This window comes from Corylus avellana, chromosome ca2 (assembly GCF_901000735.1).
Source record: "Corylus avellana chromosome ca2, CavTom2PMs-1.0".
Lineage (NCBI taxonomy): Eukaryota > Viridiplantae > Streptophyta > Magnoliopsida > Fagales > Betulaceae > Corylus > Corylus avellana.
Window position 1 is genome coordinate 17,890,180 of NC_081542.1, and position 20,051 is coordinate 17,910,230.

The 20,051-nt window shown below is 37.7% G+C and overlaps 4 protein-coding genes across 6 annotated transcripts; 1 reads left to right on the plus strand and 3 right to left on the minus strand.

The window, feature by feature from the left end:
* Positions 1–413: 413 nt before the first annotated feature.
* Positions 414–3,793, plus strand: LOC132171676 (protein COP1 SUPPRESSOR 2; the record flags this gene model as incomplete). Its single annotated transcript, XM_059583052.1, is given in 6 exon segments — positions 414–585; positions 687–956; positions 1,117–1,240; positions 2,237–2,310; positions 2,564–2,721; positions 3,276–3,793. Coding segments are annotated over 6 exon segments (897 nt in total). The 3' UTR covers positions 3,440–3,793.
* An 871-nt stretch (positions 3,794–4,664) lies between these two features.
* LOC132172363 (putative expansin-A17) lies at positions 4,665–5,791 on the minus strand. Its single transcript, XM_059583849.1, has 3 exons — positions 5,653–5,791; positions 5,156–5,477; positions 4,665–4,974 (listed from the first exon to the last, which is right to left on the minus strand). Exons 1-3 carry the CDS (start codon positions 5,789–5,791, stop codon positions 4,665–4,667), a joined length of 771 nt encoding a protein of 256 aa, XP_059439832.1.
* A 1,293-nt stretch (positions 5,792–7,084) lies between these two features.
* On the minus strand, positions 7,085–11,043 carry LOC132172364 (uncharacterized). Of its 2 annotated transcripts, none has more exons than XM_059583851.1 (6): positions 10,949–11,043; positions 10,306–10,373; positions 10,049–10,186; positions 9,733–9,806; positions 9,479–9,616; positions 7,085–7,159 (listed from the first exon to the last, which is right to left on the minus strand). In XM_059583851.1, the coding sequence occupies exons 2-5, from the start codon at positions 10,351–10,353 to the stop codon at positions 9,481–9,483; spliced, it is 396 nt and encodes a 131-aa protein (XP_059439834.1). In that variant the 5' UTR covers positions 10,354–10,373; positions 10,949–11,043; the 3' UTR covers positions 7,085–7,159; positions 9,479–9,480. The 2 variants fall into 2 exon arrangements, with proteins under 2 accessions (XP_059439834.1, XP_059439833.1); XM_059583850.1 differs by lacking the exon at positions 7,085–7,159 and adding an exon at positions 8,451–8,689.
* Positions 11,044–15,245: 4,202 nt separating this feature from the next.
* LOC132172362 (uncharacterized) lies at positions 15,246–19,260 on the minus strand. Of its 2 annotated transcripts, XR_009439135.1 has the most exons (6): positions 19,030–19,260; positions 18,661–18,944; positions 17,285–17,569; positions 16,854–16,976; positions 16,604–16,756; positions 15,816–15,902 (listed from the first exon to the last, which is right to left on the minus strand). XR_009439135.1 is itself a non-coding variant. In XM_059583848.1 (5 exons), exons 1-5 carry the CDS (start codon positions 19,234–19,236, stop codon positions 15,770–15,772), a joined length of 1,032 nt encoding a protein of 343 aa, XP_059439831.1. In that variant the 5' UTR covers positions 19,237–19,260; the 3' UTR covers positions 15,246–15,769. The 2 variants fall into 2 exon arrangements, 1 of the variants encoding a protein (XP_059439831.1); XM_059583848.1 differs by lacking the exon at positions 16,604–16,756 and having other exon boundaries at positions 15,246–15,902.
* Between the last annotated feature and the right edge of the window lie 791 nt (positions 19,261–20,051).

The window sequence follows — 20,051 nt, forward strand, 5'->3', positions numbered from 1 at the left end:
TAATCCATATAAATTAAAACATATTAAAAAAAGAAAAGAAGTGTAAAGAAAAAAGAAAACATAGTTAGGTTTAAATGAATACCCAAAACAATTTCAGCCTTCCATTTTTTTACAAAAGATTTAATAGAATACCCAAAACAATCTCAACCTTCCATTCTTTTTACAGCACCGTTTACAGCACTGAAGTCGGATCCAATTTATAAATACTCAAAAAGAAAACAATAAATAGCAATACTCAATTTCTTCAAACGGTCGAAAGGTATGCGTTTTGGGAGAAGTGTCAGAAACGGTGCGTTCTAGTAGGGCACTCCGCACGCGTAATCGTGAATATTATTATGAATGTGCACTTGAAAAAAGGGGCGAGCGGAATCAGAGTCAGAGAGGAAGAAGAATTGAGAGCTTTTTGGATTTTCTATATATATATATATATATATATACATATATATTTACTGAGGTGGTCGGGTTGTGCGTGAGTTCGATGGAGCTCCTGCAGAGGAAGAAGAATTTCAGGAAGAGAAGTGTAGAGGAAGAAGCAGAGGGGGAGGGACACCCTCATGTCAAATCCGATGACGAACAAGAAAGGAGGTATAGGGTTTCTTTCCGTTTATTCGTTGGATTTTATTACAAGATTATTTCTTTCAATGATTCGTTGGATTTTTATCACTAACTCTAGTTTGAGAGAATAGGATGGCACTGGAGGAGGTGAAATTCCTGCAGAAACAGAGGGAGAGGAAGTCAGGGATTCCTGCCGTTGCTAGTAATGCATCATCGTCGTCGTCTTCAAAAACAACTGGCGGTTTAAGTGTCGGGTTTGGGGTTGGCTTTGCTAAAGTCGGCGGCCATCGTGACAGTGCTAAGAGCGACGCTGGCGGTGCTCCTGACGCCGACAAGGAAGACTTGGTTCTCCACGACAACTTCGCCCAGGAAACTGCTGTCATGGTTGAAGATCCCAATATGTATGTCATCTAATCTCTTCTCTTCCAGTTATACATAATCTTGTGCTAAGTCTACTTTGTATTGTATGAGTACTATGAACGTTCAAAAGCTATTGTGATGTAATTTCTCTGTGCTGCCATTTTTAAAAAATTCTTAAAATCTAATTTTGAATTTGCATAGGGTTAAGTACGTTGAACAAGAATTGGCCAAGAAGAGGGGCAGGAAAATTGATCCCACAGACCAAGTTGAGAACGACTTAAAGCGTGCTGAAGATGAATTATACAAAATCCCTGACCATCTTAAGGTGACTCATTCAGTGTCTTCCATCTTCTCTATCCTTTCCTTAGTCCGAAATGTCCCCCTTCCATGCTATGGTTGACGTGCGACAGTCTTATAGTTGATTACATCTAGTATTACTCCTACAAACAAATCGATGGATAAATATTTAGACTTATGAATATTTTTACTACTTTCTTTGCTCTACTTATTTATGGACCAAAAGCTTGTGACATATGCACTGGGCCAAACTAGACATAATGAAGCATGTATGTATGTATGTAATGGGTGAATTATGAAGGAGCTCTAGTAACAGTGAGCTTTATAAGTGATTTTAGGGAGCTCCAAATGCAACTTGACTAGCCATTTTGGAATGATAGCGCATATCAAGCCATTACTTTTGTTGGGTCATTACAATGTATATCCCATTTACTAGGATTAGCTACCAGATTCCTTCCTTGTCATTCTCATTTCTTTGTTCTATGATGGAACAATAGAGCCAGATAGGACTAAGAGGACACATAGGCCTAATCCAATGTACATGACCATGGAAGGGGTTGACAAGTAAGAGACCCATGTTGATAAGGAAGAGTCCCATGATGCTGCAATAGATGAAGAAGTGTCCAGACCAAGTGGAAGTCCTAGTTGGCGTGCAGTAATCCTATCAATAGTGGAAGCCCAGTCCTATACATATTTATCTTTTGTCTTCTTTAGTCTTTAAGTTTCTCTTCCGTAGTGTAGTCTTCTTTTACGTTGTCTAGTTGTAGGAGTGTTTCCTTTACGTATTGTGTTATTAATTCCTTTACGAATTGCTTTAGTAGTCAGGGAGTAGTATAAATATGGAACAAGTGTAAAGAGCAAATTATTGAGAATTATTAAGACTTGTTTGTGGTTTCCAGCCCCAATTGGAGTTTTGTGGTGTCTCCTATCCGAAAGGGGTTAATATTTCTAGGAGATTTATGTTCATTGTTGTGTGTTCCAATCAGTCTATGTCAACATTCTTTTTGGGATTATTTCCTGGCAGGTGAAGAGACGGAACTCAGAAGAAAGCTCTACTCAGTGGACCACTGGAATCGCTGAGGTTCAGCTTCCTATTGAGTATGCCCATTTTCCTTTCCTTCTCCACAGGATATGTATTATCAGCTTCCTATTTTCTATTATTTGTCTGCCCATGTTTTATATTTCCAATGCTACTTTTGTACTCTATTTTCCTTAACAAGACTGGGCTATTGGCCTTGAGGTGCTTACTACCATCATGACACAATCATGTGTATACATGAAAAAGAAAGAGATTATTATAGCCCTGTTTAATGGTCAATTGGGTTTCTTTCTTTGTGTTGAACGGTTGCAGATACAAGTTGAGAAATATCGAGGAAACAGAGGCTGCCAAGAAGATTCTGCAAGAGAGGAGGCTCATGGGGCGGACGAAATCAGAATTTACCATTCCATCAAGTTACAGTGCTGATTATTTCCAACGTGGCAGGGATTATGCTGAAAAACTTAGAAGAGGTTGCCTATCTTTGCTTCTTTTATGTCTTCTTTGTTGCTTTTTTGGGCCGTGAGAATGATACCAAATCCAACCAGTTTTAGTGTCTGTTTGTTTTGGTTGTTTTAAAAAGCCTTATTTGAAAAAATAGCAATTTCAAAACGTAGTTAATAAAATTTTAATTGCTTTTGGTAAAATCACGGTTCAGCTTTTAAAATCGTGCGTTTTTTAAAATACACCTTCTTACTTGTGATTTGAAAATGCAGATTTTTCCACATTTTCAAATCGCAATTTTGTTTTTTCAAATGCATTTCCAAATGGAGCACTTTTCATGATTTTGTTTAAAAATGCATTTTGACCTGTACAGATTTTTAATGGTTTGAGTAAATTAACTTTCATTGACTTCCCACCAAATTAGGGAGGTGAAAGGCCTAGTTAGTTTGGACTGCTTTGGTTTGCATGTTAACCTTTTATTCAACTGTTTTGCATTGTATCTGTTTTATTTTCTTTGGGCCTTTAACCTTGTTATTCTTTGGAACCAGTTATCTTTTTCTGACTACAAATGAGAAATCCGCAGAACATCCTGAGCTGTACAAAGACAGAAGCTCACAGGACGAAGGCGCTGGATCCAAACAAAATGAGACTGGCACGGATGCACCAGGACAAAGGCAAGCTGCAACAGATCAGTTCATGCTAGAGCGCTTTCGCAAACGGGAACGCCATCGTGTGATGCGGAGATAACTTGCACTTGATTCTTGTCGCAATTTCAGCAATAGCTAAGTTGCAAGAATGGTTTTTGTACTGATTTGTGTCATATAGCATGTCGTTTATGCTACATTGCAGCTCCTGGCTGGTAAATTTAGTGGCTGGTAAATTAAGTATAACACATTACTCTTCTTGCTGCAGAAGTTGTTATTACCATTAATTGTACGTTATTTGAGTAGATCTACTTACCTGTATTACGCTGATGTGAACTGATGGGTCCAACTCCTGTTTTCACTTTTATTGGATGAAAAATTTTCTCCATTCATCCAAAATGCTTTTGTACATTGCTCCGGATCTCAATTTTCAAGGTTTTTCCAGTTTACGATGAAAGATGGATTCTCGCCAAAGAATTTGCAGTATTTGCTTTAGCGTTAAGGTTGGGCTGTTCCATGAACTGCTAGATATTTGCTGTACCTTATTATTGTTTTGTGACTGGTAATGCACAATGTCAATTTACTTCGAATCTCCATGCATTGCAACTTGTGCTGTGCTGTTGTCTGGATGTTAACTATGGGGTGCGGTTGAGAACCCCCCCCTCCCCAATCCGCCCAATCCGGGGTGCACGCATAAAGAAAATATTTTATCTACTACGATGAAATCGCTGCTGCTTGCTTACTTGCTGCATATGGCAAGCCGTGAAAACCAGTTGTTTCTGTATATCAACTTCTCAAGTCAAAACATTGTGCTTGTGGCTGTGGGTGTCTTTGTGATCTTTTCTGCTTTTCGACATGGGTTTCTGGTGCGGGAGTGAGACACAAAATCTAACCTCTCCGGAAAGCCATCGTTTATGATGGATCATCTGTTCCCACTAATTAACACAGTAATTCCAGGGTTGATTTCAAGATGGACTTTACAGGGCTACTTTTTTTTTTTTTTTTTTTTTTTTTTAGATATGGACTTCACTGTTTAGAAGATGCTGATTGTCTTGCCTTTAAATCCAATCTTAATGCAAATATTAGTTTTTTGGTTGATTCTTCTTTACCAGTTGACAAAATATATAAATAGCATCTTCAGATTTATGTATATGACCGTATTATATTTAGTCCACTGAGCTTACATATTTTGCCTAACTTGTTGGGCTGAGCTACAACCCGAAAATAATACAGAAAATTAATGCTAAAAATCATAAAGGTTGATTGACACTATCACGTCAACAAGGTTGACGTGGAATAGTGAACAATGAATATTTTGTATGAATGATTTAGAATTGAACATTACTTTTAAAGGACTGGCCAAACTTCCAATTAGAAGGAGCTGCGTTAAGAGCTGTGCGGATTTGTCCGTTACTGCTTTGGACTCTAAAAGACAAGCTCTGGCCATTGAGATAACTTAGGCTCTGCCAGTTGGCACCCCAATTTCTTGACATGGTTTCCCATTGATTGGATTTAGATCCTTTGATCCAAACATTAGAGATATCTCCAGCTCCCCCTACGTTGGATATGAGCACTAGTTCGAAGTAATCTTTCCCGTTGATGGTAAATCTAATGCCTCCGCTTCTCTTGCATCCAACTCTGGTGAATTAAATTTATGTCATACAACAAATACATATGGCATATATAGTTTCTCATTTGTGGCATTTTAGTAGAAAGACCAAAAGGCATGCTTATAGGAAATTAAGATAAACAAATTAAGTTAACATAGAAAGACCAACCAGATAAGAATGATAAACAAAGTTGTATATATATAGCATACTTCCTATAGAGAACAGGTACAATCCCAGCCTTGTATATGGCAATTGTCTCAAATGCAGGTTGAGACATGTCAAAGTGTGGTCGAGGAGGATTGCACCAACCGCCATTGTCACTAGGGAGATCATAGTTTGGAGGACAAAAGTTTGTAGCCGTAATTGTAATAAAAGTACCCTTGAGGCACCATTGGGGCACCTGGGTCGAGTCACAGACTATCTGATAGCACCCACCACATGACTTGCCATCGTTGAACAAAGCTGTGCTAAGAGCTGCAGTTTTTATTCCATAACCGTCGGTGTTGAGGTTTCCATAACCACAGGCGCCCCCTAATTAATATATAAAGAAAACAAAAACAAAAACAAACAAAAAAAGCAACTCCTCTTAATTAATTACCGACCATATATATATCCAGGCATGTTGTGGAAGCAATTTGTAGTACTGTTGCTAATTAATATAAGCTCCAATAAGGGAAAAAAAAAAGGTAGTAAGAAAAGTACTTACCCATCGTTCCTGAAGCATCACTTCCACCATAAAATGTTGCATGGGCTTGTAGCCAAACAGCCAATGCTACTCTAAATTTTGTGGTGAATATCCACATAAACATTAATATAAAACTAGCGGATGCATGGAGCCGTTCCATTCTCTCTCTCTCTCTCTCTCTCTCTCTCTCTCAAATAAGCTAGCTCCTGCTTCATTTGATGGTCGAGTCCCCTGGGTATTTATAATGGCTAGGAGATATGTGATAAGAAGGAAATAGTAAGCAGTGGAATGATTGCAAATGCGTTGACTGAGACGTTGGTGTAGAGGGAGTTCAGGTACATGCATGCAGCCCTCTTCAATTCACACCAGATATGTAATAATATATGCAAACCCGATGGCGATGGCAACAGATCGAATATTATCAACTTCTTTTAATTGTATAGTACCGGGAGTCTTTCGTAATTAGAGATGCAATAGAATTAATTAACTAATTAATACAGTTGAGGATTATCCGTGGTACGTCAATTGTACCGTTTACCTGCAAATTGCATATTTGCAGACATACCATGTATTTAACTAATACATATATTTAATTATTTCTTGCTGTTTCTGGTTACATGCATGCTTGTACTTCAAGCTTCAATTCGGTGATTTAAAATTCTGTACTTAACTAGCGCTTCATATGAAATAGAAAGAATAGAAGAATGGGCTACTGAAAATCAAAGTCAATTGAACCAAACCAACAAAAAAAAGTCAGAATTTGTATGATTATTATTATTATTATTATTATTGCAGATTTGCAGTAACATGCAATTGCTAATGCACATGCAACTGCCGTGACTTCTTTATCAAGAAATTACATTTTAAATAAAGGGGAAAAAAAATTGCGTCTATATATATATATGTATATATAGTGTAAACATAATTTCTTCGGCATGTGTTGAGTGGCATATATTAAGCCATGTCTTGTGGGACTTCCACCGGTATGGCACATGGGTGATGCCATCCCTGATGATCTCCCTGGCACGATACTCATGGGGCACGAGGGAATAAAGATTTGTCTTTATTCCTTACAAGTATGAAGTAACAATGATGCCGAAATATTCAAAAGATCATTTTCTACGTATCTTGATTGTCGTGACTATCTCTGTGGTAGTTGAATTGCTTAAGTACTGTTTGTTCCGTAAAAGTGCGGTAATAACTACTTTTTTTTTTTTTTTTTTTTTTTTTAATTGAGTGAGGAATGGCTTACAAGAAAGGATCCTTTCCACTCTTGATCCGAAAAGAAGAAGGAGAGGGCGATCCTAAAAACGAAAAAGGGGTGGGCTCCTCAACAATAGACCCAAAACAAACTAAAGTAGTGTAAAAATAATTACAAAACCTAAGAAATGAGACAAACAAATGACCCGGTCCTCTCAATGGGCCGCGCAAGGCGGTGCGAACCTATCTGAACCCCCACTTGTAACCAGCAACAACCGCCGAAAGGAGGCTGAAGCGATAAAAGCACTGCTAGAGTCTGTAACTAGGACTGTTGAAAAGAGAGGAACCAGCACAAATTCAGTTACAAAAGTCTCAACTAAAGTAATAAAACAATAAAAAGCTAAGAGACAGTAACCCACAACACACAAAAACAACAAAAAAAGACAGTTCATAAGAACATCAGGAAAATAACAAAAAGACCAGAAAACAGAAGCAACGGCCAGAGAGCGGCGTTTGGCAAGCACTAGCAGGCGCCCCGGAAGTAGCTGATATTTTCAGTTGATCTTAATCATATGCAACTTTTAAGTACTATAGTAAGTACAGGTGGCAGTAGTCTAATGGTATTTCTCATTTTGGAAGAAAGTTCAACCCATATGGGTACTTGGTTTGTGAGAATAAGGGCCATGATAAGTGAATGTCTCATAGAAATATACCATTAGCTAAAGATGAAAGGTGTTAAATTACTAATTATTCTAAAAGTTTAAGCTGATAGGAAGAGATAAATTTAATCACTTAATCATTACTTTAACGCTTTCCCTCATGTGTCCTAAAGGAGCAGCTCAATCGGCTGGAGACCATGCCTCATAAAACGGAGGTCACTAGTTCGAATCCCTACTCCCCCCTCTTGTGCGGACAAGTAAAAAAAAAAAAAAAAAAACCTCCCCCTTACGTGTGGGCTCAAATTCCCTTTTAATAAGTGAAACCCAACATGTGAAATATTTAATTTAAATAAGGGACGATTTGACAGAATCAAAATTCGATCCAATGATCTTTGCTCTGATACCATATTAAATTACCAATTATCCCAAAAGTTAAGCTTTTGTTTAAATTTTTCTCTTCCTATCAGCTTAAACTTTTGGGATAACTGGTAATTTAACAAAAGGCATCGATCATATTTTCCTCTTCAACTTCTTAGAATCTTATTCGCATGGAAGGAACAATTTAGGTTGGCAGAGGAAGGGGATGGGTCATGGGTATGTCTATCTGTGATTGGCTGGCGATCAATGAAAAAAGAGGTATTAATAAAGCAGCAAGGGGTACTTCTTGCTTGGTATGCCATGTTTTAGGCCTTAGGGAATTTTTTTGAGATCTCAGTATAATCATCACCAAGCAAGAGCTCCCACAGTGGCAACTGACATATCCAGAGGAATTGGAGAGTTTTAAGAAAATAGACAGCTGGAGATGGGATATTGCGGGCATACCATGGCAGATGGAGCCTCAATTAACTGACTGAAGCAAACCATCTTTCAGATTATGAGAAATGTATGCAAAAAGAAAAATATAAAACCATGAGAGGTAGAAGATCAGCTTAGAGTAGATCGCATGTATACCATCTAAACTTAAATCTTTGTCACAACTTGTTGCATCACAGTCGACCAGCACCGCTTTTGTATTTACATGAAGTTAAGAAACTTTCAAATTCTCCTCTTTTCTTTAACTACTCCGTATACTAAAGAAATTCTTACAATATTAATCAGGCAGCAAATTGTTCAAACCAAAGTGCTAAAAGAAGTATCTTCTAGCTTGATTTCATCCAACGGAGTGAACGTCCTTGCTCCTTGACAGAGTACAGGAAAACCTGCTCAAAAGTACCTAAGCATCAGTTTCTCCACAATGTACAATGTCAAAATGATCTGCCAGATATTGGTTTGGATTATTCATACATTTAAGGGGGGAGATGCATATAAACCAAGCCACTCTAGACTCAAGTGAAGCTCAAATTTAACTGGTCTAGTTGCATAAACTTGAGGAATCCAAATTCAAGCCCGTTTTAAAACTGAATTGCAAAATGAGGTGGGTTCATTCAACCCGTAGCTTGGCATGGCTTGTGAACATTAATGAACTTAACTTGTTCCTTAAACCTAAAGTACTCAATGTACAAGTACTATTTACTTACCGGACCACATCGTCTTACTTCTATAAATCTACTCACTGGTATTATGACTACTTGGATCATCCGTACATCCTTAAAAATAAGTTTCCTATTTTAAGTCATCTATGAAAAGAGAAAAATAGCTTCAAGCTCCTTACAAATATGATGAAAACGACTTGAAATTTCAATGAGCCAAGATGTTCACGAGATGCTCTTCTGCCAACTAAGCCAAGTTGAAGTTGATTTGAGCTCAAACACTAGAGAAGTCCTACTCAGACATTATGATAAATACCTGGCTAAGCATACCTCTGTTTGGTCTATTCACAGCCCCAAGATTGGGATATACTTTTGATTGAGAAATTTATCAATATAAAATAATTGCAGCCCAAATCAACAGGCCTACTTCCAAGTGAGAAATTTGTCGATACAACAGAAAGGATATGTCCAATATACGTTGCAAGCTTGTTAAAATGGAATGAACATATTGGAAATTACCTTCATGAGTCGATGTGAGCATTCTCTAGTAAGTATTGAGCATTACGCAGGACAGCATTGGCCTCCTCATTCGAGGTATCAAGCAAGCGCAGTTCTTTAATCTCGTCCTGCCATTTCTCAATTTGTTCCTTATGTATCCTGCAGGCAGAAAATTTAAAGTACATAACAATAATAATAATAATAATAATAATAATAATAATAATAATAAAGCTCAGGTTTAATGGGTTAAATTCTATTATATTTTGTAAACTCACATAATCATCCGCTCCTCAAATGCGTTAGTCAGTTCCTTAAAGATTGTCTTCCCTGATTCCAGCAGCTCAGACACCTGCATGAGTAGATGACAATGCATAAAGAGCTTAAGAAGAAGACTGTCACCATTTAAATTATGTTTGAGCTTTCAGTTGAGCATGGTATCATCTCAAACTTGCGATGTTCATGGGCGTTCCCAATAACTATTTCGGGTAGAAGACTTGAACAAAACAAACAAAAATCTAGGTTCACATACAAAATGCAGTTAATAAGATCAGATCATCCAGCTACATAAGGTATAGTATTGAACATAGCTACCAGCTGGGTGAAGCGTTCAATCTTTTCAAGAATGTGACTGATATTAAGTTCCATCTCCGAAGATCCAGCAATGTCAGTATGAAATTCTTCCTTTTCTACAATCTCTGCAACTGCTACATCTCCTTCATTCTCTTCCATCTAATGAGTACGAAAATTCAGAAGCAAGATAGATTTTTTTTTTTTTTTTTTTTTTTTTTTCTAGCTAAATCTTCATATAGGCTTTGGAAGGGCAAAGGATAATTTACACACGGACATACAGCTGGTTTCATGCGTTTCCTCGTAACTTCAGTTCCTGGGCTTTCCATTTGTGCAATTTAGGTTAAGGCTGCAGAGGCCAGGGCAGGAAATATTAATGTCATTATTTGCAACATAAACGTCAGAGAGCTTGAGGAATCAAGATGGTAGCTGGATTTACGCTTAACTATATAGATATGCATAACATTATGATATGCGATATTTCCCTTGTATAATAAATATGTCAATAGTTGTGATTTTAATCAATTTGCTTTTCAGATTGATAAACAATGTATGACATTAGCATATAACCACAATCTAACCGGGAAAGGCAATGTAATTAGGCTATACAGCACTTAACAATGTGATTTGAAGGAAATACATTCTTGCTATTAAAGAAAAGATTTATTACAGATAGCAGAACATAGTGGATGAACCGCTATCCAATTTACACGAAGTACAGAGCGCTATTCATTTTTCTGGATGATTGATTTGCAGATTAGATGCATGTTTTAACTAAGCAAACAATAATAAAAACTACCTAATTAATTTGACGACGAAGAAGAAGAATGAGTAATCGATCAACAATAATACGCACGGATTGTTTTGTCAAGTCAAAATGAATCAACAGAAACAGCAAACTAAATAAGCAAAAGTACTGATTACCTATGGTGCGCAGCGATTAATCTGATAGGCGCTTCGCTATAAAGACAGCACGGAAAGAGCGAGAGAGAAAGAGAGTTCAATTTATTTATTTTTTTCCTGAGCTGAGAAACTTCGATTTAAAATATATATATATATATATAGTTTTCCCAATTTTTTTGGGGAATTTTGAAATGCGCGCTAATCTTATGGGAACACCAACACAAAATAAATACTAAACAAATAAATTTAAGTCAAAAACAGTTGGGCTCCAGTTGTACGGAGGAATGTTCAAAGCCCAACAGGAATTGGAATTTTGAGCCCAAGATTGCTGTAGGCTATTTTTTAAGAGCACGTCAATGGTATTCCTTACATTTATTTATTATACTCATTTTACATAAAGTGATATGGTGTGTTTTAAATAAACTTTTTTTAAGTGGCTGATATACGAAGACACTTAAAAGTTAAAACACATCAAATCAACAAATATAAAATGCGTGTAAAAAATAGCATTGTTCTTTAAGAGTATATTTATCATGTTACGAGTCTTGCTGAGTCACAATGACAGTAAAAAGCTTGATGTGAAGGGCCATGATAATGATGAATGTTTATATTGTGGTCCTGGCTCAAGAAGCGGACATTTTTAACCTTATTTTCTTTTTAGGGATTTATTTTCTTTTGATGATAGTGTGCCAAGTCCTACTATGCCCATAAGGCTCTTCTACCCCAAGATCCCTTGAACCCAAATACAGTTAGAGTTCTTTGCTACTGAAGTGCCCACGAGGCTTGTCTGCTAAAGGGATTGGGATCCTCAGCAATAGATGGGGAATTGCCCATCAATTTTTTTTTTTTTAAAAAAAAAAATCTTGGCCATTGAATCTCATCTAAGGGTCTAGGATCTGCCACGTGTCCCACTAATTAAGAAATAATAAAATATTATTTAAATTTTAAAAGGAAAATATAAAACAAAATAATAAAAAAACAAAAAAATAGTAAAAATATATGGGGTGGCTTTGGAGCCATGGGGGTGGTTTGGCCACCCCCAAGGCCAAACTCAAAAAAATTTGATTTTTGAAATTTTTGAATTTGGAGGAACCACCCCCTAGGGCCATGGGGTGGCTTCGCCCATTCCCAACCGGCCCTTGGGGGTGGCCGAAGCCACCCCCCATGGCCCTAGGGCCAAAGCCAAAAAAATTGATTTTTGAAATTTTTGGGTTTAGCCCTTGTGGTGGGCCCTAGGGGGTGGTTTGGCCACCACAAGGGCCCCCAAAAAAAAAAAAAAAAAAAAAATAAGTTTGAAATTTTTGGGTTTGGCCCTTGGTGGTAGTTGAACCACCCCCTATAGAACCGGCCCTTGGGGGTGGCTTTCCCCATGTCTCAAGTGGGGTGGTCGGCCACCCCCTTCGGGCCACCCCATATGGCAAAAAGCCACCCCATATATTTTTATTTTTATTATTTTTATTTTTTATATTTTCTTTTTAAAATTTAAATAATATTTTATTATTTTTTAATTAATGAGACACGTGGCAGATTTTAGACCATTGGATGAGATTCAATGGCCAAGATTTTAAAAAAATTTGATAGGCAATTCCCCAACTATTGCTGGGATCCCGATCCCTGCTGCAGAGCTTGTCTGCTAAGGGCTCAATGGCCTACAAGAATAGACTGGGACTAATGGGCTAAGAAGACACTCATCAATCAGGCCCAAGATCAGTCCTATTCTAGAACTAAGATATACTTGGGCCTCGATGAGACACCACAGTTGATTCCCCATCTCATCAGGTCAGGTAACGACTTTCTCACATCAAAAACCTCTCTCGATATATGCTCACATCTTCAACTGCATGGTCTCAACAACATTTGATTCCCTCAACAATATTCAAGTGGGAGACTCCCAAAATCTAGCAAGGAGAGGCGGGAATGATTATCCTATATAAAGAGGGGGACCCTCTTTTAGGTACGCATTCATACACACACTTTTTTTTTTTTTTTCTTCCTATTCAATAATGAGAAGATGACTACAAGGAATCGAATAACCATAAATGGGTGGCACCCCAAGACCAAAGTTCAAACGATGAAGGCAATACAGACACAGAAACAAATGGTAGGCAATGGATCCATTAATGATCCCAAATGAACCATAAACAATCCAGGCCTTTTCAAGGGCCATACAAGGTGGTAACATATGGCAAGAGGGCACAGTGAGGAGCCCCATGACGTAATGGCAACAATCACCATGAAATGATTATTGAGAGGAAGGTATTGCCGATGACCGAACAGACTCTGTTGATGAACAAAGAGCAAAAGTCTCCTTTAGTAGATCTAATCACATAAGAACTAGGAGACATAAACCCAAAACAAAAGGCAACAACATCAGAAAAACAAAGGAAAATACGCAAAACATTAAAAAATAAAAACACAGCAGGAAATACATAGAAATAAAGCTAAAACATGAAATACTAACGACAACAAAAACCCTTTGACAATAGCAACAACGGGGGAGGATCTAGAAGGCAAGGGCAAGGGCAGGACACGTGATGGCACGTGAAAGACACGCGCTAACGCTTGAGGGTCACGCACCGGCGTGTGAAGACCACACGTCGGCTAGTGGGAGTTCGATGATGGCGCGGAGGTGGGCGACAGGATGCGGAACGGCCAAGGAAGGTAGTGATGAGTCGCGTCTGTGGATAGAGCCGATGTAAAAAGATAGATATGGTTTAGTGAAAACCAAATTTATAAAAAGTGCTAGAGCCAGTTTCATGGGGGAGAAAGGGATGTGCGGTTTGGTGGTGGAGTGGCTGGGAGGCTATTATGGACAAGAAGGAGACATCGTGGATCTGCTATAGAAGGGGAGAAAAGGACAGAAAGGAAAAAAAGAGAGGAAGAAAACCAAGAGAGTTGGGAAAAGAGAAGGGGGGAAGGGAGAGGGATGGAAAGCTGCTCTCTCTAGAAAAAGGAATAAGCGGTCTTTACACACCCTTATTTTGTCAATTTGCATTTGATCCTACTCATTCTAACTTAATCATCAGAGGTAGTTCCTGTCGAACCTTTGATGAACCTCTCTAACTATTTGTAACATGAGTAATAAAGCTCTTCATTAGAGAATGAAATTAGTTTTTAATGAAATTAGGCCAACTTTGAGTTTGATATTTAACATTTTTTTTTTAAAAAAGGACATACGTTTTTTATTTTAACAATTAAAGATATGAGTTTTGGTCAAGTGATTAATAGGTCCATTCGTTATATTATATTATTCATCCAATTTAAGTATTTTTTCTTGTAAGTTCAATAAGAATTTCCCATGGCAATTAAAAGTTATGTTACCATATCACATATGCACTCTTAAAAAACACAGAAGAAGAATATATAAGCAAAAAAAAAACTAATTAGAGGGACGGTGGAGGTAGGGTCCACCGGCCTCTGAGGGTGGACCTCCACCCTTTCAACTCTGCAGAGTGAGGTTGGGGGTGGAGCCACTCCGGTGACATCATTTTAATATATATGGCAAATTTTTATTAGACTTGTATGGAAAAATGTAACTGGAATTTTTTCTGCGTCAAAATTAATTTGGATATTTTACTGTTTAAAATTAAGAGCTAAGTTCTTATGTGTCACAAGTCCAAAACCCAAGGACTTTTGGAACAATTTTCCTATTTTAAATCTCATTTTTAAGGAATGGGTGAGAGATATAGACACAGATGTTAAGTCCATTAATATTAATCATTTGTTGGAAATAGGGGTCAAGGGATTTTACTGGGAAACAAAACCAGAAAGGAAGGAGTACAATCCTAGTAACAAACTTGTTGGGAACGACTTCATTTCGAACAATTAGTTACTCGAAGTTGATTTTATCACAATTCATCTCTACCCTCCTAATTTGATTTGAATAAAAAAAAAAAAAAAAAAAAATTGTTGGTACCTTATATAAAATAATGGTAGGTTAACGGGCTCAAGTTGCTTTTGTAGATGAATGGATCCAACTTTCAAGTCCACATTGAAGAATATCTAAATCCTGCTGTGCGAGGGACAGTAACTTTGGGAAAGCTGTATAAGGCCATCTACAACAGCGCAAGTATTGGGGGGCCATGTGTAGATGGGCTTTTCTGGCAGCTAATGGCCCAAGGAATGGAAAACTACAGAGATGGTTATGAAGTTGTACTGGAGGAAAGCCCTTCAACCGCAAGTGTGATCGCAGGCTATCATCTCTAAAATGAATAAACTTTTCTCAATCATATGCTAGCACTTGGGAGTTAATGATCATAAAAATCGATCTAACATTTTTTTTTTTTTTTTTTTGACATGTCCGCACAAGACGGGAGAAGAAGATTCAAACTAGTGACCCCGCTTCATTAGGCGTAGTCCCAACCGTCAATCAACATTAAGAGGTAGCCAAGTAAACTTGAAAACAGAAGCACTACATACTCTTTCACCACCATAATGCAATTTATGCTCTCTCTCTCTCTCTCTCTCTCTCTCTCTCTCACATTAATTAAAATTATTAAGATAATTTTATCCCACTATTATAATCTATTATTAAAATTTCTAAGAAATGCACAAAAAAAATCATTATTTTTACGTAATCATAGACCTTTTAACTGGGTGATGTCTCCCCCTTCCCTATTAAGAATTTGGATTCTAGACTCTAGATGGGTGCGGTTGGGATTCAAGGGAAGGCTTCCCTTTCCCCCGGTCTAGGGTTCCATCTTTGCTGGTAAGTTGGGCGGCCAACTAAGCTAGTCTACTCTTCGCATGTGTACCCTTCATCTTTGCTAGAAATAAAATCACTTTCTAGGCATTGGCAGCTATACATAAATTTAATTTATGAGCATTGCTATACGCCTGAAATCATTTATCTATTCTAAGGTTGTTACAAAGATGTCCAAGTTCCGGCCTCGCATCCATCCACGATGTGAATTCCATCTCAGCTGCAGAGGTGCTGTAAAGGTAGGACCTGAAGGTGATTAAGAAGAAATACCGCCTACAGAATGGACAAAAAGAACACCATTATGAGAAGAAAAATGCGTGAATTACAACTCATTTGAGAAAAAAAGAAAAAGAAAAAAACACATTTTAGTTTGAGTAATTGGAGTCACATCATACACTCTAAAAAAAAAAAATTAACGCCCCCCAATCACATGCTGACATATATAAGCACGTTGTAAAAGAATTGTAAACTAGTGCAAGTCCAGCATTTTTCTTTTAGTTTATCAGCTTGACAGTAATGTATCCACTAAATCCGTGAGCAACTTCCTTTAAAGCTGACATTCAAAAATTAACTATACGCATAATAACCCATTGCTAAGCAGCATGAAAATAGAAGGGATGCAACCTAAACAACTAAACTAGCCTTGCCTTTTTCAGACCATTGACCAAAGCCAAAAATTGCTCAACACTATTCATCCCTAGCATGATCTGGTGGGAGGCAAGAATTAGAAGCTATGCCCCTCACTTAAAATGTGGACCATTTGCTACTGTCAACAGAAAACGAGCATAACTAGATATTGTTCCACTTGAAGTGCTTTTAGGGTGAAGACCATGGATACTGATAACCACATTCATTGGGAGATCCTTTTTAGCTATCACATTTCTAATACTTAAGCCAACAAAAAACAAAGCTCAAATGCTCAACATAAATTTCTGCTTTATCTCTGAAAGTAGGAGAAGCAAAAACTGGCACACCTAGAAAAAGAGTCATCAGGCACCACCATGCTTGATGGCGAACCACCTCTGCAAATGTTCACTCCCTTAACTTAAAAGTTTACACTCATCTAATACAATTAATGGAGGAGGTCTGTTGCCTGCCACAATGAGCCCGCTTACCCAAAGAAAAGGCTGTAGTGAAAGAGGAATAGACTCACCAAAAAGAAAGAGGAACAGAACAAGAAAGTCAGTGAAGGCTGTTAGACTCAATTGCTGTACATGAACTAACCTTAAAGCCTTTATACCCATATCCATGAGGTAAGCTCCGTGCTCATCATCAGCATTTGGGAAATTCCCAAGTTCCTTACTATAATCAAGAATATCATTTCGTAAATGCCCTGCACCTGCACACCTTTAAAATGAAGGAACCAACTCAGCACCGTCAGTTAAAAAGAGTCAATTTTACGATAGTGCCAACTCTCAGAAAGTATAAAATAAAACAAAAGCCAATTGATTGCATGAACACTCAAAACAAAAGCACCAGCCTCTCTCTCTCTCCACCCCTCCCCCAAGGAAAAGGGGAGAAAGAGATCCAGCAATAACAACTATTACAAGGTCAACTTATGACCATTTCCTTTTTTTTTTCCTCAGTCAAGAAGATAAGGAGTTTATACATGAGTACTCAAGAAATGACATTTGAGTTCTCAATAAATGACATACCTTTCAATAACAATGTCAACATCTGCTTTGCTTTGGGGACCATACACAAGTACTCTTGTAAGGCTTAGTATGTCACGGTAATCACCCATCTTGCGTGCTTCTTCATCAGAAGCTCGAGAAGGCAAGTTCTCTTCATTCATAGAGGGTAGATTTGTATCAACCAATGACTCCGGAATTTTTGATGCAAAGTTTTCCTCAGCACCAAGTCTAATACAAATGATTGCCATTGCATATGCAACTCCTCCAAACCCTGTGTGTGATACAAAAAGGTAACACCCTGCAGCACTATATAAGAAGCCATTGTTAATTTTATCTCATTACTTAATTGAGTAAAAACTACACATGCAGCTGGGCTACATCAGATATTATGCAGTATAACAGAGACATTCTGTAAAATTAATGACCCAGTCACCTCAGCTGGTGTAACAGCCTTTGGATGGACAACAGCTTTAAAATGTTGAAAAAAAAAGGACAATCACTGTAAATCTAAATTGGTCCAAAGCGGAAAGATCAGCACCCGATCATATATCGTGATCTTGGGTATAAAGAAAATCATTGTTATAATCATTATCAATATTTTTCTTTGTAATAATCACGTACAGACCTTAAGTAGTTGTGTTAATTTTGAGAAAGGAGAAGAAGAATAAGAAGAGGCAGAGAGAGAAGTTAACCTAAAGACTTTGCTTGTAGATGGAATTGAAAAGATATGAGGCATGAAGAATTGGGAGGAAAGAAATTTTGGATTGGATATTTAGTGAGACATAGGGATAAATTTATAACAAAATAAATGGAATCTTCTACTAATAAGATCTCACTACTCTTTAACAGAAGGGGTCTGTGAACATTTGACAGCCAGAGGTTGGTTGGAACATAAATGTAACGAGAGAAACTACATTTACCCCCTTCAATCTACCATCCTTATTGCACTGTTCCCCAAATATTTCAATTTGGTTAATGTACCTTACTGATCTATCATTGAGGTTGCAATGTTCCCCTTTCTACCCCAAAAAGACAAAAATACCCCTAAAGATAGAAAATAAATAAATAAAAATAAGGGCAAAAAAAAAAGTCGATGATATAGTAGTGACCCACGGAGCGGCGCTGGGGCCATGGGTCACCAGCTGACCCAAGGCCACGCCATGGGTTAGATTTTAGATTTTTATTTGTTAGGAGTATTTTTGTCTTTTGAGGGGCAAAAGGGGTTGCAACCCCAATAGTAGATCAGTCGGTACATTAACCAAATAGAAAGAATGGGGGAACATAGCAAATTGGGTAGCAGGATGCAGCAAGCTGACACAATTAATTACTAATATACTACCTTACCGACCATAACATCCATACTGCCGATAGCACACATGTTAGGCATGAATACTTACTCATCTTTACAGCACTGGATTGCATCAACATCAGAAGCTAAAGCCTCTCTCTCTCTAGTCAATGGTATTCTCCTATACATAATATTATAACCCTCATCTTTCAGAGCAGCATATACTTCAGCAGGTGTCTTCACATCATCTGCTAAGATGTTTTCCCAGTATCCTATGACACGGGACTGATTTAGTGCTGGACTATATTCTTCACGATGTAAAAGCATCCGTCCACCAGACTTTCTGACCTCAGATAATATATCTTCTTTTAGTCGTGCCTCCATGTGTTCCACCTGCATAAAGAGTACAAGAACATGGGAAAACATGTTGTGGCTCGTGACTTGATTTTAGAAAAGGATAACAATCACAGTGACATACCACAGGACCAGTAATTCCCATGTGCTTGAGTGTATCTACTGGCTTATTTAGGTCCCTTAGGACAAATGGTGTGCCATTAATGTAAACAACTGCTTCTTCCCTCAGATCAGTTAATACTACTTTATGAGCAACAGATCCTTCTGCTTTAGGCTTGGCACCTAAATATGCTAGCATCTCTTTTGCACCAGCAATTGTTGGAGTCGCCATGCTATACACAGGGAATCTGTCTACCTGAAACAAATGGAAGTTTTAGGCTTAAAACAGTGTAGAAACTTTTCATAGTGTAGAGTTTATCTCTTGATAAGCACATCAAAAGCTGGTTATAAAAGGAACTTTGCTTATATACTTTTCAAATATGTAAACTAGAAACCATATTGGAATGTTTCACAAATGGCTTGACCTTATCCAACCAACAAATTGGACCTAAAGAAGGCCTTTCGCCAAGCTTTAGGGAGGATGCATAACATTTTGAGAATAATGCATCAAACAGTGTAGTGAAGAAGCAGTCCTATGAGATCTAGCTGTAGTTGATATGTCTTTGCTTTATGGCCTTTTACCTGCCTACAAGAGCACACAATACATTTACATATTCTTACTCATAATTACGTGCATACTATTGTGAAGCATTAAGGCTATGTTTCTCCACTTAATTGAATTGCCTTGTTCATTACCTTACTAACTGAACTTGGATTATATATATATATATATATATATATATATATATATATATAAACTTTAAATGAAATTATATGTAGGCTGGCAAAACGGGTTGGCGTGTCGGGTTTGAGTCGACCTGCCAACCCGAACGCAACCCGTTTAGCTAAACAGGTCAAACCCTTCAACCCTGACACAACCCGTTTAATAAACAAGTTGACACGACACGACCCATCTAACCCGTTTATTAACCGGGTCGTGTTAGGTTGACATGACTCAACATGACCTGTTTGACCTATTTAAAGTCAAAATCCCATTTTTCACCAAACAAACGCCCAAATTTGAGTTTTTCATTGAAATTTCATCAC

Excerpts from the sequence above, each read along its gene's own strand:
- LOC132172364 (XM_059583851.1), bottom strand. The coding sequence starts at position 10,353 with ATGGAAAGCCCAGGAACTGAAGTTACGAGGAAACGCATGAAACCAGCT. Across the intron at positions 10,187-10,305 it reads GGAAACGCATGAAACCAGCT|ATGGAAGAGAATGAAGGAGA; the intron begins GTATGTCCGTGT and ends CGTACTCATTAG. Across the intron at positions 9,807-10,048 it reads TTGAACGCTTCACCCAGCTG|GTGTCTGAGCTGCTGGAATC; the intron begins GTAGCTATGTTC and ends CTACTCATGCAG.
- LOC132172362 (XM_059583848.1), bottom strand. The coding sequence starts at position 19,236 with ATGGCGACTCCAACAATTGCTGGTGCAAAAGAGATGCTAGCATATTTA. Across the intron at positions 16,977-17,284 it reads GTTGACATTGTTATTGAAAG|GTGTGCAGGTGCAGGGCATT; the intron begins GTATGTCATTTA and ends TTCATTTTAAAG. Across the intron at positions 15,903-16,853 it reads ATGGGTATAAAGGCTTTAAG|GCGGTATTTCTTCTTAATCA; the intron begins GTTAGTTCATGT and ends TCCATTCTGTAG.
- LOC132172363 (XM_059583849.1), bottom strand. The coding sequence starts at position 5,791 with ATGGAACGGCTCCATGCATCCGCTAGTTTTATATTAATGTTTATGTGG. Across the intron at positions 5,478-5,652 it reads TGATGCTTCAGGAACGATGG|GGGGCGCCTGTGGTTATGGA; the intron begins GTAAGTACTTTT and ends TATATTAATTAG. Across the intron at positions 4,975-5,155 it reads GTACCTGTTCTCTATAGGAA|AGTTGGATGCAAGAGAAGCG; the intron begins GTATGCTATATA and ends TTAATTCACCAG.